This window comes from Anabrus simplex, chromosome 2 (genome assembly GCF_040414725.1).
Source record: "Anabrus simplex isolate iqAnaSimp1 chromosome 2, ASM4041472v1, whole genome shotgun sequence".
NCBI classification, from domain to species: Eukaryota; Metazoa; Arthropoda; class Insecta; order Orthoptera; family Tettigoniidae; genus Anabrus; species Anabrus simplex.
Window position 1 is genome coordinate 725,164,646 of NC_090266.1, and position 19,286 is coordinate 725,183,931.

General features: G+C 37.0%; 1 protein-coding gene across 5 annotated transcripts in view; it reads right to left on the bottom strand.

Moving 5' to 3' along the window:
* Itpr (Inositol 1,4,5,-trisphosphate receptor) overlaps positions 1–19,286 on the bottom strand; it is a 1,013,977-nt gene that overhangs the window by 162,609 nt on the left and 832,082 nt on the right. For all 5 annotated transcript variants that reach the window (XM_067141353.2, XM_067141352.2, XM_067141351.2 and 2 more), the window contains exon 40: positions 3,771–3,893. In XM_067141353.2, coding sequence (XP_066997454.1) covers positions 3,771–3,893 — 123 coding nt within the window. The remainder of the gene's footprint in view (positions 1–3,770; positions 3,894–19,286) is intronic.

The following is a 19,286-nucleotide window of genomic DNA, read 5'->3' on the forward strand; positions in this document are numbered from 1 at the left end:
ATTATTATTATTATTATTATTATTATTATTATTATTATTATTATTATACTATAATTAAGACCATGGCAATACAATACAATGTGTGTCTATTATGATGTGTGTGCTCTAAAAAAGATGGCCGGCCTACTGCACCTTGCTTTGCAGATGTAACATTGCTATAATAATTTGTTTCTAATTGTTAACCTATTTGTAAAATGTTGTAAAGAGTTATTTTGTATTAATTAAAAAGTATAAATCCTGAATTAAATCTTGTGATTTACTGCTATGATCCACCATCTTTTCAAATGCATTTCATGAGGTCGTGAAGAAAACCTTTGTATCATAGTATCTATTAATGCAGCCAACAACAAGCATATTTTTCTGCCCGAATGTTATGACATTAAAAAAATAATCAGACAGCATTGTAAAATTCTTCTTCTACTTATTCTCCTTCATAATTTATTTATTGGGTTCTGCTTTCACATTATATCCAACCACTAATTGTTTTATCGAGTAAAGCCGAAACTATGAAGGGTGATATATTAATTGTAAAGAGGGAGGGGGTGGGGGGGAAGATAAGAAATTAGCTGAATAAACATACATAGATATCATATACTTTGTCAAAGAAACTAGGGATAGAGAATGTACGGGGACACAAGGTTCTAATCTTCACGTCAATGTGATCCATCGCGGATATCTACATCACAAACAGGACTGGATCAACACATAGGGAATGTGGTCTTAGATTCTAATAACAGTTTTAGACAAAAACATAGAAAGGGATTCAGCGATAGAGAGCCACTGTACAATGATTGAATGAAATTTCTGTAAGATTAAATATACTATTTGATGAAATAATTAAAATATTTTTCAAGCAGCATGACAACAATTTAGTTATGACTAGTAACACGAAAACTTCTTATCACTTTCAACACTCCTGCTACCTCAACTTTCTCCTCCATCTTTCCTCAATAGAGGCTGCTCCCGACAGACACCGAGCAACATTCAGTCTAGTATAAGCTCGTCACCTGAGCAGAGCCAAGCCAATGGGGCCAGCAGGAAGTAAGTACTTAGATCTTGCAGTAGTTTGATATTTTCATTATTTTCCCTCCATTTTTCAAATCATATTTTATTTTTTATTTTTTAAATTTTTATTTTTTTAGACTTCTCTTTCAAGCACAAGAGGAGCAATATTCTATCCGAGCTGTACAGCTTCAGTTTAACTTCAGGTTCTTGAACGATCACATTTTCAACCCAAGTTACAGTTCTGCAAGACATTTGCATTACTACATATTACTTTTTGAGAAGTGTTCTCCTGTTCAAGTTTACTACTCTAATTTCAACATGTAATAAACATCTTAATCTAGCATGTGTTTTATGAAAATAGCTGTGAATTTGCCTTCATGTTGGTATTTCTGATTTTTACTTATGTATACAAACAATGGAAAGACACTGAAAATTTGTTTCCTTAACTTTCAATGTATTAATGTTGTATATCTTTAAACTATGTATGTATACCTTTTTTTAGGTTGGAATTTATATTTTGTCATCAATTTGTAGCAGAGGATGTCCTCAAAGGAGGACAAAACATGTACTATTTAACACATGAGGGGTCGTGTCACAGTCGTTTAGACTGGGCACATACATTTTTTACACTTTCGAAATAGTTTCACAGTATAAAGCTCCCTCCCTTCCTGTATCTTTCAGTGGACTTGTCCACTACATGTGTTTACATTTGCTGCTACTCTCCCTTTTATCATCAGTCAGTCAGTGGAAAACTTTTTCTGTAAGCTTGGTCGTTTCCACCGTGCACAACTCCTGACATTCGCTGTCCACAGTCTTTGCTGTCAGTATAGAAGTGTTTTGTGAGTTTCATGGATATAATTCTCTTCAATAATACAATATGTTTTGCTACAGAAACTGGTATTTATTTTCATGGATATGCTTTTCTTTAATATTATGAAGGCTTTTGCTACAAAAACTGGTATTTTGTTCCACGGATATATACTATGTGATCAAAAGTATCCGGACAGCTGGCTGAACATGATGTACAAGTTAGTGGCGCCCTCCATCGGTAATGCTGGAATTCAGTATGGTGTTGCCCCACCCTTATCCTTGATGACAGCTTCCACTCTCGCAGGCATATGTTCAATCAGATGCTGCAAGGTTGCTTGGGGAATGGCAGCCCATTCTTCACGGAGTGCTGCACTGAGGAGAGGTAGCGATGTCGGTCGGTGAGGCCTGGCACGAAGTCGGCATTCCAAAACATCCCAAAGGTGTTCTATAGGATTCAGGTTGGGACTCTGTGCAGGCCAGTCTATGACAGGGATGTTATTGTCGTGTAACCACTCCGCCACAAGCCGTGCATTATGAACAGGTGCTCGATCGCCATCCTCGAAGTGCTCTTCAACAGTGGGAAGCAAGAAGGTGCTTAAAATATCAATGTAGGCCTGTGCTGTGATAGTGCCAAGCAAAACAACAAAGGGTGCAAGCCCCCTCCATGAAAAGCACGACCACACCACAACACCACCGCCTCCGAAGTTTACTGTTGGCACTACACACGCTGAAAGATGATGTTCACCGGGCATTCACCATACCCACACCCTGCCATCGGATAGCCACATTGTGTACCGTGATTTGAAACTCCACACAACGTTTTTCCACTGTTCAATCGTCCAATGTTTACGCTCCTTACACCAAGCGAGGCGTCGTTTGGCATTGACCTGCGTGATGTGTGGCTTATGGGCAGCCGCTCGACCATGAAATCCAAATTTTCTCACCTCCCGCTGAACTGTCATAGTACTTGGAGTGGATCCTGATTCAGTTTGGAACTCCTGTGTGATGGTCTGGATAAATGCCTGCCTATTACACTTGATGACCCTCGAGGTCGGCCTGTACGCTTTCGTGCTGTACGTGTCCCTTCACATTTCCACTTCACTATCACATCAGAAACAGTGGACCTAGGGATATTTAGGAGTGTGGAAATCTCGCGCACAGACTTCTGACACAAGCGACACCCAATCACCCGACCACGTTCGAAGTCTGTGAGTTCTGTGGAGCCCCCCATTCTGCTCTCTCACGATGTCTAATGACTACTGAGGTCACTGATATGGAGTACCTGGCAGTAGGTGGCAGCACAATGCACCTAAGGTAAAAAAACGTATGTTTTGGGGGGTGTCCGGATACTTTTGATCACATAGTGTATTTTTCTTTAATAATACAATGTGCTTTACTAGAAAAACTCATATTTTGTTTCATAGATATACTTTTACTTAACAATACAATGTGTTATGCTATAGAAATTGGTATTTTGTTCCATGGATTTGCTATTCCTTAATACAACTTGTTTTGCAATAAAAACCAGTATTTTGTATACTTTTCTTGTATAAATCAATGTGTTTTGCAAGAATGGTATTTTGTTTCATGGACATGTTTTTCCTTAATAATACTATGAATACTTTATACTTCCTGGTCATTACAATACTAATCAATAGTAACGGTCGAGAATTGAGTTTTCCACGTTTTTCTGTCGACAAACTTGGTTTTCACAAATAAAATAGTGCATTTATAATAAATCAGCTACAAAATTGTATGCATTTGCTAAATTTTCATTTTGAGTTGAAATTAGCATTTTCTGGCATTTTAAAATTTGGTAACAGTATTTCACCACACCTTACAACTATAAAAAATGATTTTTAAATCATACAGCAAAAATTTGCTATTATCACAAATTCTAAATTTTTCCCTTCCTAATAATTAATTAGCAACTGGTGAGTCAATATTGTACTTACTAGGAACAGTCTCCATAAACGGATAAAACAATGCAACAATTAAGTTGCTGAAGACTGCACAGTTGAACAAAATGGTACTCCACAATGACATATGGCTGCTTACCCAGAAGAGTACTGGCTGACCTGAGGGAAAAAAAGTTTTTTTAGTACGGTCACAACAGGTAGGAAACGATAAATTTCTATTACAAGAATATTTTGATTACAGAATCGTATGCTTTTCAGCAATCAGTCTGCAAGCTTGTGTGAATTAACTACACATCTCCATAAACTTCTATTTGCAACTAGCTCTGAGGTCTCATTTAGTTTCACACCTCGTATCATTAAATCATTATAAAAAGTGAATTGAACCATTGTCACCTGGGTCTCACATTAGTTTTCTTAACCTTCATGACTGAGTCCATTATTCTCCTAGGCAACCTATTCTCCTACATTTGCCTCACATGATCCCAACATCAAAACTAGTTTATGTGTAGAGATTCATTAACAGTGTCTATCCCAAATTTAGGCTTTTATCTCCTCATAATGACTACCCTCCTACCACTGTTCCTACCTGTTTGTACCAGTCATCATTCTTGCTACTTTCATGTCTGTTGTTTCCAGATTATAAATAGGATATCCTGAATCCACTCAGCTTTCACTCCCATACAGTAAAGCCTGACTGCAAATAGACCGGTGTAAGGTTAGTTTCATCCATGTGCTGACTTCTTTCTTATAGAATACCACTGATCACAACCGTGAATTCATTGCATTAGCTTTACTGCACCTACATTCAATTTCACTTTACTACCACCCTGAGAGAATACACATAAGAAATACTTGAAATGATCTACCTCATCCAGTTTTTTATTACCTACCTGACATTCAACCCTCTTAGGTCTTCCCTACTGACATCACTTCAATCTTATAAATACCGTATAAACCGGGAGAACCTGAACTCCACCGACAAACTTTTGGAGGTTGTCCAGGGATACCTTCTGAGTAAATTGGTACAAGGGACCAATGGTCTCCGGTAGCTCGTTACAGAATAATAATGTAATTATAATTTATTCAGTTTGTTACCCCAATCAAGATTGTTTCTGTTAAAATACCTTCATAACAGTGAAAGAGGCTGTAATATGCAATAACCAACATGTATTAACACAAAACACAGAGAAATGCAACAACCTTCAGATGAAACACATACACTTTTATCACAGTGTATTTAATCTGTTCTGTCAGTGTATTGTACAGTACAGTCTGTATAACAAATGCAAAACTGTTCCCTTATAGGTAAAAACTCCTGTAGGACAAAATTCTAACATATGGCATCTGTCAAAAAATAGCATTTTGGACAGATGTAATACAAGTAACATTATTATTATTTTCAGTAAAATACAGGTATAAAGCTAATTGGGGCAATGAACCAAACAAAATGCAATTACTCTGTAGCGTGTCACCAGAGACCAAGGGCCCCTCATACCAATAATACTCAGGAAGTATCCCTGACCTCCAAACATTTGTTGGTGGAGTTTGGATTCATGCTGTATAAGTCTAAGAACAGATGAGAGTACACACCTTACCATGTAAGAACATGTGGATTGAGCACACGCAAAAGAAAGCATGGGTCCAAAATGTTTGGCTGCAGCCTTCATCAATGTAGGATAAAATAATTATGGTAGTGGTCATTGTTGGCAAGTAGATGCTATCCGAGGGACAGGCAGAAAGGCAGGCAGGTAGGTAGACAGACAGACATGGATATAGTGTTAGGATGAGAAAAGATTAAATGCTTGTTATAAAATGTGAGTGATTTTGTGTAGACCAGGATGAGACCAGAGTACAGATTTAGGTTGCTTAGGCAGTCTGGGAACAGAGTTCATGGCCCAGGAGATATGGTGGTCAACCAATTGGGTGGGGTAACACCTAGTGGTAAAGGCCTTCAAGTTGTCATTGTAAGAGGCACGGGCCTCACGGGTTGAGCAAATGGCCAGGCTGAATGGTAGAGATCATTTCATGTAATACAGATGCTGCTGATGATTGGTGGGTTTGATGTGCCGTGCACACGGGAGTCAATTCTGCCATCCTGGAGGTGCAGGTCAACATCAAGGAAAGTGAGACAGAAGTTGGGGAAACCTGTGAAGGGAAATGGACACTGTAATTCGAGTTAATGAAATGCAAGAATGAGTCAAGCAGGCTTGCTTCATGGTGTTAAAGGAAAAAGATATCATCCATGTCATGGTTTTCATTGCTTTTCTGTCTTTCACCACCATTTCCACACCCACACATTCTGTTTTTCATATCTTACAACACATTCCCATTCATTTTAATGATCACTTTCGTAACATTCGCAGGTACTCATGATTGCAAGATTAATTCGCTATCTGCTTACAACCACCTCCTTCCCTTTTCTGGTTGTATTTTCAGATACTCAAACCCGCCACATACCAGTTTTATATCATCTCAAGTCATTATTTACCCTAACCTCTTCCCATTTGCCTAACACGACTTTTCTCTATCAACATTCTTACCCATGTTCATCTATCATAACATAATTCTGCTTCCTCTCATCCCTGACTGTTTTACGCTCAACATCCCCGAATCCTGGGTCTACCCGTCAACAACGACCACTACCATTTATTATTTTATCCTCTACAAATGAAGCCAATTGACTCATTTCTTTCTTTTATGTGTACTCTATCCACGTGTTCAAGTTCAAAGATATTCGACAGCAGGCTTTCAGCACAGTCTGTCATTAAAACCATGTCATCTGCATTTACCGAACTATTTACCAGTTTTCCACCCAATTTAAACACTCCCTGCCATTTTACACCTATCAATAAGAGATCCATGTATACTATGAACAACTAAGGTGAAAGTTTAGAGCCTTGCCTGGCCGCTGTAAATAATAATAATGATGATGATAAAATGGTGTGTGTTACTGTAGTCATGTCCTAGTTCATGAACAATGGGCAATGGCTGAGTGGCCCAGTAAATGGTCCTGAGAGTCGGGATACCAGTTACTACAGAATGGGAGTGGGCATTTTGGACATATTCTGAGTCATGGCCCTCCTTGTGCTCAGGTGGCTAGGACTATACAATCCACCGGTGGTCCCTAACCTATTAGAAGAGAGATCCTCACTTGGACTATGTGTAAGTAAGGGTAGCATCCTGCTTCACAGAATTTTGTATCGAGCATGCTCAGAACATTTTAAGCAAGCCTCGGACCTATGGGTGTAACAGAGTCCCACTCCCATTTGACAGGCAAGGGACTCCTTGGAAACAACTTGGCGAACAAAATGGAATTTGATGGGGAGCGATCAATATTAATGGGGCCTATGGAAGAAAGAAAGAAGAACTGGCTGAGTCAGCAAAGAGTATGCATCTGGATGTGCTAGAAGTAAATGATATTCGGGTAGGGGAGATAACAAGGAAGAAATAGGAGATTATGAAGTGTACTTGACGGTTGTTAAACAGGGAAGGGCAGAGTGTGGGGTATGGCTGTTCATCAGGAATACTACTGCACGCAACATAGTTTCTGTTAGGCATGTAAATGAGCGGATGATGTAGATTTTGCAGTTGGAGGAATTAGGACGAGAATTGTCTCAGTGTATTCACCATGTGATGGTGCAGATGAGGATGAAGTTGTCAAGTTGTTGTTGTTATAATAATAATAATAATAATAATAATAATAATAATAATAATAATAATAATAATAATAATAATAATAATAATAATAATAATAATAATAATGAGTAGAAGTCCTGTCGAAGTCCTGTTTCTACATTGAACCAGTTTGTTTGTCCTATCGTAGTCTTCACACTACAGTACTTACACACTTTTCATAAATGGCTTTGATCATCTGTACTTCTGTTCTGCCTACCTTCTTTTTTATCAATACATCCCAGACCAGTTGCTGTGGTACACTGTCATATGCCTCCTCAATATCTATAAATGGCATCACTAAATCTTGCCTGAACTCCCATCCTTTCTGCATCATGTCCCTTAATACAAAAATTAGATTAAAAGTTGATCTACCTTTTCTAAAACCATACTGTTGTTCCTCCATTTCTTTTTCTACTTTCATCCTCAGTTTTCCCTCTCATATCCTCTCAAAGATTTTTGATACATGTGAAATGAGGGTGATTTCCCTATAGTTGCTACATTCTTTCTTATCGCTCTTACAAAATTTTGGACTTGTTCAGTTGGTTTTTGAAGGAAGTGTAGGTGGTAAGAACGGTAGGGGTAGACCAAGGTATGAATATGACAAGCAGATTAGAGCAGATGTAGGATGCAATAGTTACGTAGAAATGAAAAGGTTAGCACAGGATACGGTGGCATGGAGAGCTGTATCAAACCAGTCCATGGACTGATGACTCAAACAACAACAACAACAACAACACCCTTCCTGAATACTGGGATAATCAGACCCTTCCTCTGGTGTTTCTGGTATATCCTTTTTTCTTCCATATCACGCGAAATAATCTATATGTCCAATGTAACCCTACTATTGGTCCTGCTGCCTTTATCATCTCTCTACAGAGATCCACACTTGATGCTTTGCCACTTTTCATCTTCTTTACAACTCCTCCTATTTCTAACATTGTTATATCTTCATTTCAGTTTTCTTCCACCATTTCTTCAAATCAAATCAAAATCTCTTTATTTGCAAATGAGGTGGTCTACCTCGGTGGCAAATGGTACACTAAAATACATTATTGTCAAGCACTAAATTTTAAATTAACAGGAGACGAAGAAAATTTTCCTAGAATACAATATTATACAATTTACGCTAATAATTTTTTCTATTAAACACACACATCATCCTTAATAAATTTATATTGTTTACAAAATTCTACTTATAATATCTTACAAACATAGTCAACTCATATACAGTACGGTATGTGAAATTACGTCTAATAATACTATACAACTGGTATAAGATTAAAATTAACATTGAATTTATTTACATATTTATATTTTACCCATTTTGGAACCTAAGTAGCATAACGACCTGCTGCGTCTTAACCAGAGCCCCTTTTGCCACCACTTTTCAGAGTTCCTGAAGGGCCTTCACAGCTACCGTAGCAGTCCCAGGGCCCTCAAAGTCCCCACTGTACTTCACCCCTACAGGCAGTCCCCTACTTGGGCTGTCCAAACTCCTTAGACCAGGGGATGGAATTAATTTAATCACACACATTTATTATTTACAATATCCTGCACTGGTCGAATGCCCTCTAACATTTAATTTATTATCTCTGTTGCTGTTTATTCTCTTCTTGAATATCTGTACAGATTTTGGAAAAGGATCAAACACTACCCCTGGTAAACTGTTCCACTCCTTCACGCCCTTCCCAATGAAAGAAAATTTACCCCAATCGCTTCTGCTAAAATTCCTTCTAATTTTGTACTTGTGGTCACTTCTACCAATATAATTATTTTCCAACCGAAGCCTCTCACGGATATCTTCCCATGCTTCTTCTCCTGTATAGGCTCTATATAATCCTATAAGTCTACTTTTCTCCCTTCTCTTACTTAAAGTTTCCCACCCAAGTTCCTTTAACATTTCTGATACACTACTCTTTCTCCTGAAATCCCCTGTTACAAACCTTGCTGCTTTCCTCTGCACACCATCTAGTTCTTTTATTAGGTATTCTTGGTGAGGATCCAAACACTGTTTGCATATTCCAATAATGGACGAACCATACTTAAGTAACTTTTTTCTTTTAATTCTTTGTTGCATCCTTTAAGTAGCCTCATTATGACATGTAACGATCTGTATGCTTTCCCAACAACGTCATCAACATGACCCTTCCAGTGCAAATTACTTTCAAATCTCATACCTAAGTATTTGTACTTGCCATCTTTTGGGATAACTACCTCATCCAAAGTATATTCAAATTCAGTTTTAAAGCTCCTATTTGTAAATGTTGTAACAGTTGATTTGCCTCCATTAATCTTCATATTATTTTCTTCAACCCATTCTTGGATACTGTCAAGGTCCCTTTGTAATTCTGAACAATCCTCAATGTTATTTATTTCCCTGAAAACAATTATGTCATCTGCATACAATCTTATTTTCGATGTTATATTGTTCCCTAAGTCATTTGCGTATAATAAGAAAAGTAACGGACCGATTATACTACCCTGTGCAATTCCCTTCCAGACTTTCTCTTCCTGTGATATATTATTTCCTACTTTGACTTTCTGAACCCTTGAATTTAGAAATGTTCTTATCCAACGTATAACCCTTACGTCCAATCCTATTCCCTCCAATTTCTTTAATAATATTCCATGTTCCACTCTATCAAAGGCTTTGGAAAGATCTATGGCTATGCAATCTAACTGGCCTCCTGAATCTAACTGATCTGATATGTCCTGCTGAAATCCCACCAGTTGTGCCTCGCAAGAAAATTTTTTTCTAAATCCATACTGGCTCCTCATGAACCAATTTTTATCATCACATATCACTCTGATGTACTTTGCTGTTAAACTCTCCAGTATTTTACAAACTATACTGGTCAGGCTGATTGGTCTGTAGTTCTCTGGTTTCCTTTTATCACCCTTTCCTTTATAAATTGGTATTATTATAGATTCCTTCCATTCCTTTGGTATCACACTATTATTTATGACATAGTCAAAGAGAAATTTTAAATAAGGCACTATATACCACCCCATTGTCTTTAATACCTCCCCAGTAATTTGATCACTTCCTGCTGCTTTTCCTTGCTGAAGCAGTTGGATTTCTCTGAAAATATCTTCATTTGTGAATGAGAAGCTTCTTGTTTCCCTCTGTGTCTCTCCCTCTCTATCTTCTGTTACGGTTTCCAAGTCCTGACAATCTTCTACTGAATCTCGGAATTCCCTACTAAAGAGGTTTGCTTTCTCAGTATCTGTTAAATAGTGTTCACCCCCTTCTCCCACCATTGTAGGAATTTGGATTCCTTTTCCTTTTTGATTCCTAATATATGAATACAGCTTTTTCCATTTCCCTTCTTCTTCATGTTCATCCTCTTCCTCGAGATCTTTGAATTTGATATTAAGTAATTTAGCAAAATACTCCTCCCATCACTGGTGAATATCCTCTCTTTGTGTCAAAATTTATCCTGTATCTGCCCTTACAAAATTTTGTACCTTTTCTCCTGTTTACTTTGATTTTAACCAATCCATAAAATATTTTCTTCCTTCTTTTAACTTCCTCTCACAAGGTTTCTGTGAAGTTTTCCCAGCAGTTCTGTTTCTCTTCCTGTACATTCTTCTGACATGCTTTCTTTGCTTAATGATACTTTTGCCTGCTCTCCATATTTCTGCCTCCTACACAGCTCCTCCATGCTTTTTGTTTTTCTTTCACTGCATCCCTTATTTTGTTATTCCACCAGGGTGTGTCCTTTTCTTCTTTTTCCATGATACTCTACCACATGTATCTTCTGTACATTTCACCATTTCTTGTTTGAACTTGGATCATCCCTCTCCAACACTACCAAACGCTCCTACAGTATTTTTTTTTTTTTTCAGTTCTCCTTGGGACTTCTCTTGTGCTCCCTTTTCCTTTAATTTTCATACCTTTATTTTTCTTTCTCTTGTCTCTTTTAATTTCAGTATTTTACTAAGTCTTAATTTAGCTACTACAATTTTATGGTCTCCTTCAAAATATTCTCTTGGCATAGCTGTCACATCTTCCAACTGTCTGCATTTCTCCTTCTCAACTAAAATCAGATCAATTTTATTTCTTTTTCTTCTTTATCCTCATCCATATTTAGTTTTTTTTCCCTGGCTGTTCTTCTTTCTGAACCATGTATTGCCTACTACTAATACATTCCTCTCAAAAAAATCTAGTAGTAGCTCTCCTTCTGCATTTTTATTTTCATAACTGAGAAGACCAATTATTTCCTTTTTATGTTGCCTGTCTGTTCTGCTCTGGGCATTCATGTCTCTCACCACTTCTTTATCTTCAATGCACCTCTCCAATTCCTCCAAGAACTCATCTAGACTCTCTTCAACATTACCTGCCTGAGGTGCATATACTTAGATAAAATTTTGTACTCCTCTTTCCAAGCCAAGTCTGATTTTCATGACTTGGTCATTTTCCTAGCAGACCTTCTGTATGTACTGTACCAGGTCTTCCCTCATAATGGAACCTACTCAATTATTGCAGTTTGTACCTCCACTCCAAAACAACTGAAACCCCTGCCTCAATCTCTTCTGTCCCTTTCCTTTCTGCTTAGTTTCACTTAATATCAACTATGCAATGTCCTTCTTTTCCATGTATTCTATTAGTTTTTCTGTCTTGCTGTAAAGGGTCAAGACACTTATGGCTGCATTCTTCATCGCTGTTTGCCCACTTTTCACAGTTCCCCCAGTATGAGAACACCAGGAACTGTACATCTCGATTTTGGGGGATGCCTTAACCATTTCAGAGGCCTCAACTCACTCTCAATCATTTTATAGGCTACTGGTACGATGGGCTTGCCACACCCAAAGGCATTTCATATTCACTGCCAGGCTTCTTTCCGGCTGCCCCTAACATGTGGAAACTGATGCCTTTTGCAGCCACCCTTAACATGGAGTGCAGACACTGCTAGATGGACCTCCAACAAGGGACCATCAGCCCTCCTGAAGAGCTTCATCTATCCAAAGCAATTGGCCTCTTTAGAATGTACTCGTATTTATCCCTGAGTCCATGGCTGCCTCTTCCGCCATCTCCAATGTACTAAAGTCCACCTTCTCTGTCATAGCTCCTGCCAAGGTCTTCACACGTATCTCTGAGCTGGGACCCTTACCAGATGTTACACACCGGGTCAGTGTGCTCTGGGACTCATATAGGCAGGGGAGCCACTCATGGGTAGGGGTGGCTCCGAAAAGGGTCCCTACCTGCTACCTGTTGAGGCCCAGTTGTCATCATAAATACCTTTGACTGCCTGTAATAACCTATCACTATTCACATAATCCCTCAGTATGGCTGACATCCAGTCATATACCTTCAAAATAAAAAAAATAAAAATCTCTTTATTTGCAAATGAGGTGTCTACCTTGGTGGCAAATGGTACACTAAAATACATTATTGTCAAGCACTAGATTTTAAATTAACAAGAGAAGAAGAAAATTTTCCTATAATACAATATTTTACAATTTACGCTAACAATTTTTTCTATTAAACACACAGCTCATTCTTAATAAATTTATATTGTTTACAAAATTCTACTTATAATATCTCCTGTACTACTTACAAATATAGTCATCTGATATACAGTATGTGGAATTACTTCAAATGATACTGTACAACTGGTATAAAATTAAAATTTAGATTGCATTTATTTACTTATTTATTTTTTACCTATTTTGGAACCTAAGTAGCATAACGACCTGCTGCGTCTTAACCAGAGCCCCTTTTGCCACCACTTTTCAGAGTTCCTGAAGGGCCTTCACAGCTACCGTAGCAGTCCCAGGGACCTCGAAGTCCCCACTGTACTTCACCCCTACTTTGGGTGTCCAAACTCCTTAGACCGGGGGATGGAATTAATTTATTCACACACATTTTTTATTTACAATAACCTGCACTGGTCAAATGCCTTCTAACATTTCATTTATTTTCTCTGTTGCTCTTATTCTCTTCTTGAATATCTGTACAGATTTTGGAAAAGGATCAAACACTACCCATGGTAAACTGTTCCACTCCTTCACGCCCTTCCCAATGAATGAAAATTTATCCCAATCGCTTCTGCTAAAATTCCTTCTAATTTTCCTGCTGATATAATTATTTTCCAACTGAAGCCTCTCATGGATATCTCCCCATGCTTCTTCTTCTGTGTAGGCTCTATATAATCCTGTAAGTCTAGTTTTCTCCCTTCTCTTATTTAAAGTTTTCCACCCACGTTCATTTAACATTTCTGATACACTACTCTTTCTCCTGAAATCCCCTGTTACGAATCTTGCTGCTTTCCTCTGCACACTATCTATTTCTTTTATTAGGTATTTTTGTTGAGGATCCCAAACACTGTTTGCATATTCCAATAATGGACGAACCATACTTAAGTAACTTTTCTCTTTTAATTCTTTGTTGCATCCTTTAAGTAGCCTCATTATGACATATATCGATCTGTACGCTTTCCCAACAATGTAATCCACATGACCCTTCCAGTGCAAATTACTTTCAAACCTATCACCTAAGTATTTGCACTTGCCATCTTTTGGGATAACTACCTCATCCAAAATATATTCAAATTCAGTTTTAAAACTCCTGTTTGTAAATGCTGTAACAGTTGATTTGCCTCAATTAACTTCATATTATTTTCTTCAACCCATTGTTGGATACTCTCAAGGTCCCTCTGTAATTCTGAACAATCCTCAATGTTATTTATTTCCCTATAAACAATTATGTCATCTGCATACAATCTTATTTTTGATGTTATATTATTCCCTAAATCATTTGCGTATATTAAGAAAAGTAATGGACCAATTACCCTGTGCAGTTCCCTTCCAAACTTTCTCTTCCAGCAATACATTATTTCCTACTTTGACTTTCTGAACCCTTGAATTTAGAAATGTTCTTATCCAACGTGTAACCCTTACGCCCAATCCTATTCCCCCCAATTTCTTTAATAATATTCCATCTTCCACTCTATCAAAGGCTTTGGAAAGATCTATGGCTATGCAGTCTAACTGGCCTCCTGAATCCAACTGATCTGATATGTCCTGCTGAAATCCTGCCAGTTGTGCCTCACAAGAAAATTTCTTTCTAAATCCATACTGGCTCCTCATGAACCAATTTTTATCATCACATATCCCTCTGATGCACTTTGCTATTAAACTCTCCAGTACAGTATTTTACAAACTATACTGGTCAGGCTGATTGGTCTGCAGTTCTCTGGTTTCCTTTTATCACCCTTTCCTTTATAAATTGGTATTATTATACATTCCTTCCACACTATTATTTATGACATGGTCAAAGAGAAATTTGAAATATGGCACTATGTACCACCCCATTGTCTTTAATACCTCCCCAGTAATTTGATCACTTCCTGTTGCTTTTCCTTGCTGAAGCAGTTGGATTTCTCTGAAAATATCTTTATTTGTGAATGAGAAGCTTCTTGTTTCCCTATGTGTCTCTCCCTCTCTATCTTCTGTTTTGGTTTCCAACTCCTGACAATCTTCTACTGAATCTCTAAATTCCCTACTAAATCGGTTTGTTTTCTCAGTATCTGTTAAATAGTGTTCACCCCCTTCTCCCACCATTGTAGGAATGTGGATTCGTTTTCCTTTTTGATTCCTGATATATGAATACAGCTTTTTTCCATTTCCCTTTGTGGTCATTACTCTCTTGAAGTATGCCATTCATATAATTCTCTTTAGCTTCCTTTTTCACTCTATTCAGTTCCCTCATTAGCTGTTTTCTAGTTTCTCTACTCTCCCTACCCTCTTTGTTTACTATTCTACATTTTCTTTTTAATTTTCTTATTTCCCTTGTATAATAAACAGGGTCTGAGGTCATTTTACCCTTCTTAACAGGTACAAATCTCTTCTCTCCTTCCCAAACGATTCCTTTAAATTTAGCCCAAAGTGTATCCACATTACTCCCTTCACTTATCCAACAACTGAATTGTGATTTAAGGTAAGTCCCAAATTCATCAACTTTAGTTTTTCTGTACAATTTCTTATCTTGTGTGATCCTCTTATGAAGCCTTTTTGGTACAAGTCCTATATCCATTATTACAGCCTTATGGTCACCTATTCCTTCAATTACCTCAGTTTTATCAACACTTTCCCATGGTTTAACCAAGAATACATCTAGTAAGTTATTGAGACAAGTCGGTTCTTGTACTACTTATGTATATCCTCCCTCCCAAATTAACTTATTTGCCAGTGTCTGTTCATGGGCTTCACTTGCAGATCCATTCCATTCAACTTCAGGCAAGTTTAGATTTCCCCCAATTATTACCATATCATTATTATGGTTTTTATGAGTATTGTGCCCGTTGCATTTTTGGACGTGTTCCAAAATGGCACCTAGGAAAGTTATAGACCACTCAAACTCAAGAGAGTATACAAGAAAGTCTTGACATGTGGATACAATAGGAGGCCATGATTAACTTGGAACGAATACATTTCAAAGGCGGTGCAGAAAAAGAGCAATGTCAGGGAAATTGTTTCAAAAAAACAAGTAGAATAGATTATTGAAAAAACCTACTTGAAAAACTGAACTCGAGAAGGCAAGAAGGAAATTGCTGTTGCTCCGTAGAGGAAAGGAAATTGTAAAAAATATGGCAGAAATTTTGAAGAAAAACTATTATAATTTAAAAGAAGACGGCAAAACAACCTGCAGAAACACTGTGGAGGATGTAAATTCAGCAAGATATACGAGAATTTATTTAAATACGTACACTGATAGACCCAAGGCGCAAGATCAGCGATACTTCGGAAATCATAAATTGGAAGCCGTAAGAAAAGAAATGGATAGGAGAGAATTACTCCATCAGAAAGAAAGTCGAGGAAGGAGTAATATTTTAGAAAATAAATAATTTAAAATTGAAGATTTTCGTAAGACAAGACGAAAGATCTTACGCAGACTTAGAAAATTGGTTAATTAGAATACAAGAGAAGACTAAGAGAATAGTTTAAAAGAAATATTGCTCTAAGAAGAATTTAAAAGGAACATGTACTTCTCGATATTATTTGATTCTACTGGCAGTTATTCCGAGAAGAAGATGACTTGCTAAGCATCCAGATGGACCAACCTGGAGGGAGATATCATCCGAACAGCTGAACCTACCTGAGAGGAGATGAGGAATTCGCCCAGCTGAACCTACCTAAGATGAGATGAGGAATCCAACCGAATCTCGAACCATGGCCAATGGACCAGCGATGTGACGAGCAGGAGGAGAGCAACTGACGGCTGATATGATGAAAGACGAGCTAAGTGTTTACCATAAGTAATATAATTCTTAATTTAGCTAGGCATATGCATTAGAATAGAGTATTTTAAGTGTGAAATATTTAAGAGTGCAAGTGAAACAGTGAAGTGAAGTGCGTTACATTTAAGCTGCTAATACTACTGTATATTTAGTTAGTGTATAATTAGATGGATATCTCATGGGGTATGACTATGTATGAAATAAGTGGATCACCGAGGTAGTTGAGAATACGAGTAGGAAGAAAAGTTATCCAACAGCTGAATGCAAAGATTGTTATATGGTGAATAATATCTATGAATCTCACGAAACCATTCAGTCAACGTTTACGTCACAGGTGGATTGCATTTGAGAAGTGAAAGATATAGTCAAGTTATTCCTTGTAAAGTAATGTTGTTAAATGCATGAACGCAGTATTTAAGGTTAAGGATCGTAATTTTTGGAAGAGAATTGATCAATGTAAAGGAGTATTTACGTACAGAAGAATGTTATGTCTCAGTAATTGCAATTATTATGAAGGAGGTTATGAATGATGAGAAATGGTACTGAGAAAGATGAAATGGAATTAATTGAAGGTTTTATAATGAAGAGGAAATATGAATTGATTTAAGTATGATAATGTGCGTTATGGTAATTATGAGACGTATATATGGATGGTAGATGCTAAATGTGAATATATTGGATCAGTTAGATGATGTAAGCACAAGGAAAGAAATACACTGCGGGAGTGACATGAAATAAGGTATGAATGGTGAATATTCGTATATAGTTGAGATTTGAGAGGTGGTGTAACATCAAATACAGCTGTTAATGTTAAAATATATGAATCTTGTGACGTATTCTCGTAACGTACGTGAAGTGTAAGGTATGTTAAGACAATATATATAGTAGAAGCGATGCGTATACATAGTACAGAGATATCACAACGTAGATATTTATTGAATTACTTGCACATATGATATATTAGAGATAAATTTAACGAATGAATGCATATTGAGTCGTTTTGCAGTAAATTAAGAATTATTTAGATAGAATAGTGAGATAGATTATTTTATATCTTGAGTGGTGTTTTATAATTCATGTTATAGTTTTAAATGAGAAGATAGTAGATTAGGAGCTGTGATTTAAGAGGCAATAGGGATGGAAACCTTAGCACGTCAGTCATCATAATACAGTTCTTCACCAATGATATTCTACGTTAACGAATTCAGATTTCACGATTTCAAACTTTATAAATTATAAGGAGGAATTCCAAATTTTTTAAAATAATTATGATGTAATTGTGATACAGTGATGCATGTGGATGACTGGTTTAATTTTTCAAAGATGATTATAGATATGGAAACCTGAGTTCATTTCAGAAATATTGAATTCATAATATCATATTATTTTATACTCCGCAAGAACTACCGACTATCTGTATTTATCGATATTCTTAGAGTTTAAAACATGTGCTCACTGGAGTTCGGTGTCTTGTGTACGTCATGGTTGGCGCCAAACATGCGAGCATTTCTCTCTTTTTTGTTGATGATACTGATAATATAGTGAAATTAAGCAGTATCATATGCATTATATTTAGTTTACTTGCTAGTTAATTATTAAATAATTTTCTTAAGTAATTAGGTGCATATTGTAAGCAAAGTGTTATGATATAGCCTAGTCAGATATATTTCATTTAGGTTAGGCCTAGTTATTTATCGCATGCGACATGGTGAAGAGAGTTCATTTAGCTGACGATATCACTGAATATCTTGATAGTTATTGAAGTGATGATGTTTCTTTGTCCGAATCAGAAAATGTAGATGAAGATAATAATCCAGCACCTCCAATAAGAGATATGTATTTTATATACAATGACTGACTTTTCCAGTGAGACATCACTTTACATCATTTAATCTACCCTTGGATCCAATGCACATAGAATCTTGATAATTACCATGCTAGTAAACAATAATACGACCTTTCTACTAACATCAATCACAAATTAGTGCACTGAACATCATTTCTCAGAATTACTTCAAAACTTTCAAAATCTGAAACTCGTAACTTTGTTTCCGCATTTGTTATTTAAAAAAAATTGAACCCTTCTTGTTTAGGAACATGACTTACATGCAGTGATAGTAAGTGATATATACTCTATAAGTTTACAAACTTTCATGTTGATATCTTTATTGGTGTCCCTTCACATGTAATTTTAAAAGAAACGTGTGCATAGTGGGGTAAATATGGCTGACAGTTTTCACACATCCATTAGCTGAGAGCTTGAAAGCAAAAGGATTAAGCTGTCAGTGTGTGGCCTCTGAAGAGGCCTGGTGCAGGACTTTTGAGATGACACTGTATAGGTGACTAGCATGTTGGTATGATTGGAGATCTTACTTACGATGAAATCTAATTCTAACAACCAACCCTAGCTGAGGTCAACCTCTTGAAATCAGCCAAAAGGCTGATGTATGAAAGCCAGACTGAGGGACAGGGGTTATGATGAAACTTAGCAGCATATCAAGTCTCTATGGACTAACATTGCAGTTCGGTCAAGTAGCTCAGGCAGTTGGTACTTAAAGGCGCTAGCATCGTGTCAATAGATTAATAAAAAAGAGTCTTGCGGAGCAAAATTCAAGCACCTTGGTGTTTTTGAAAA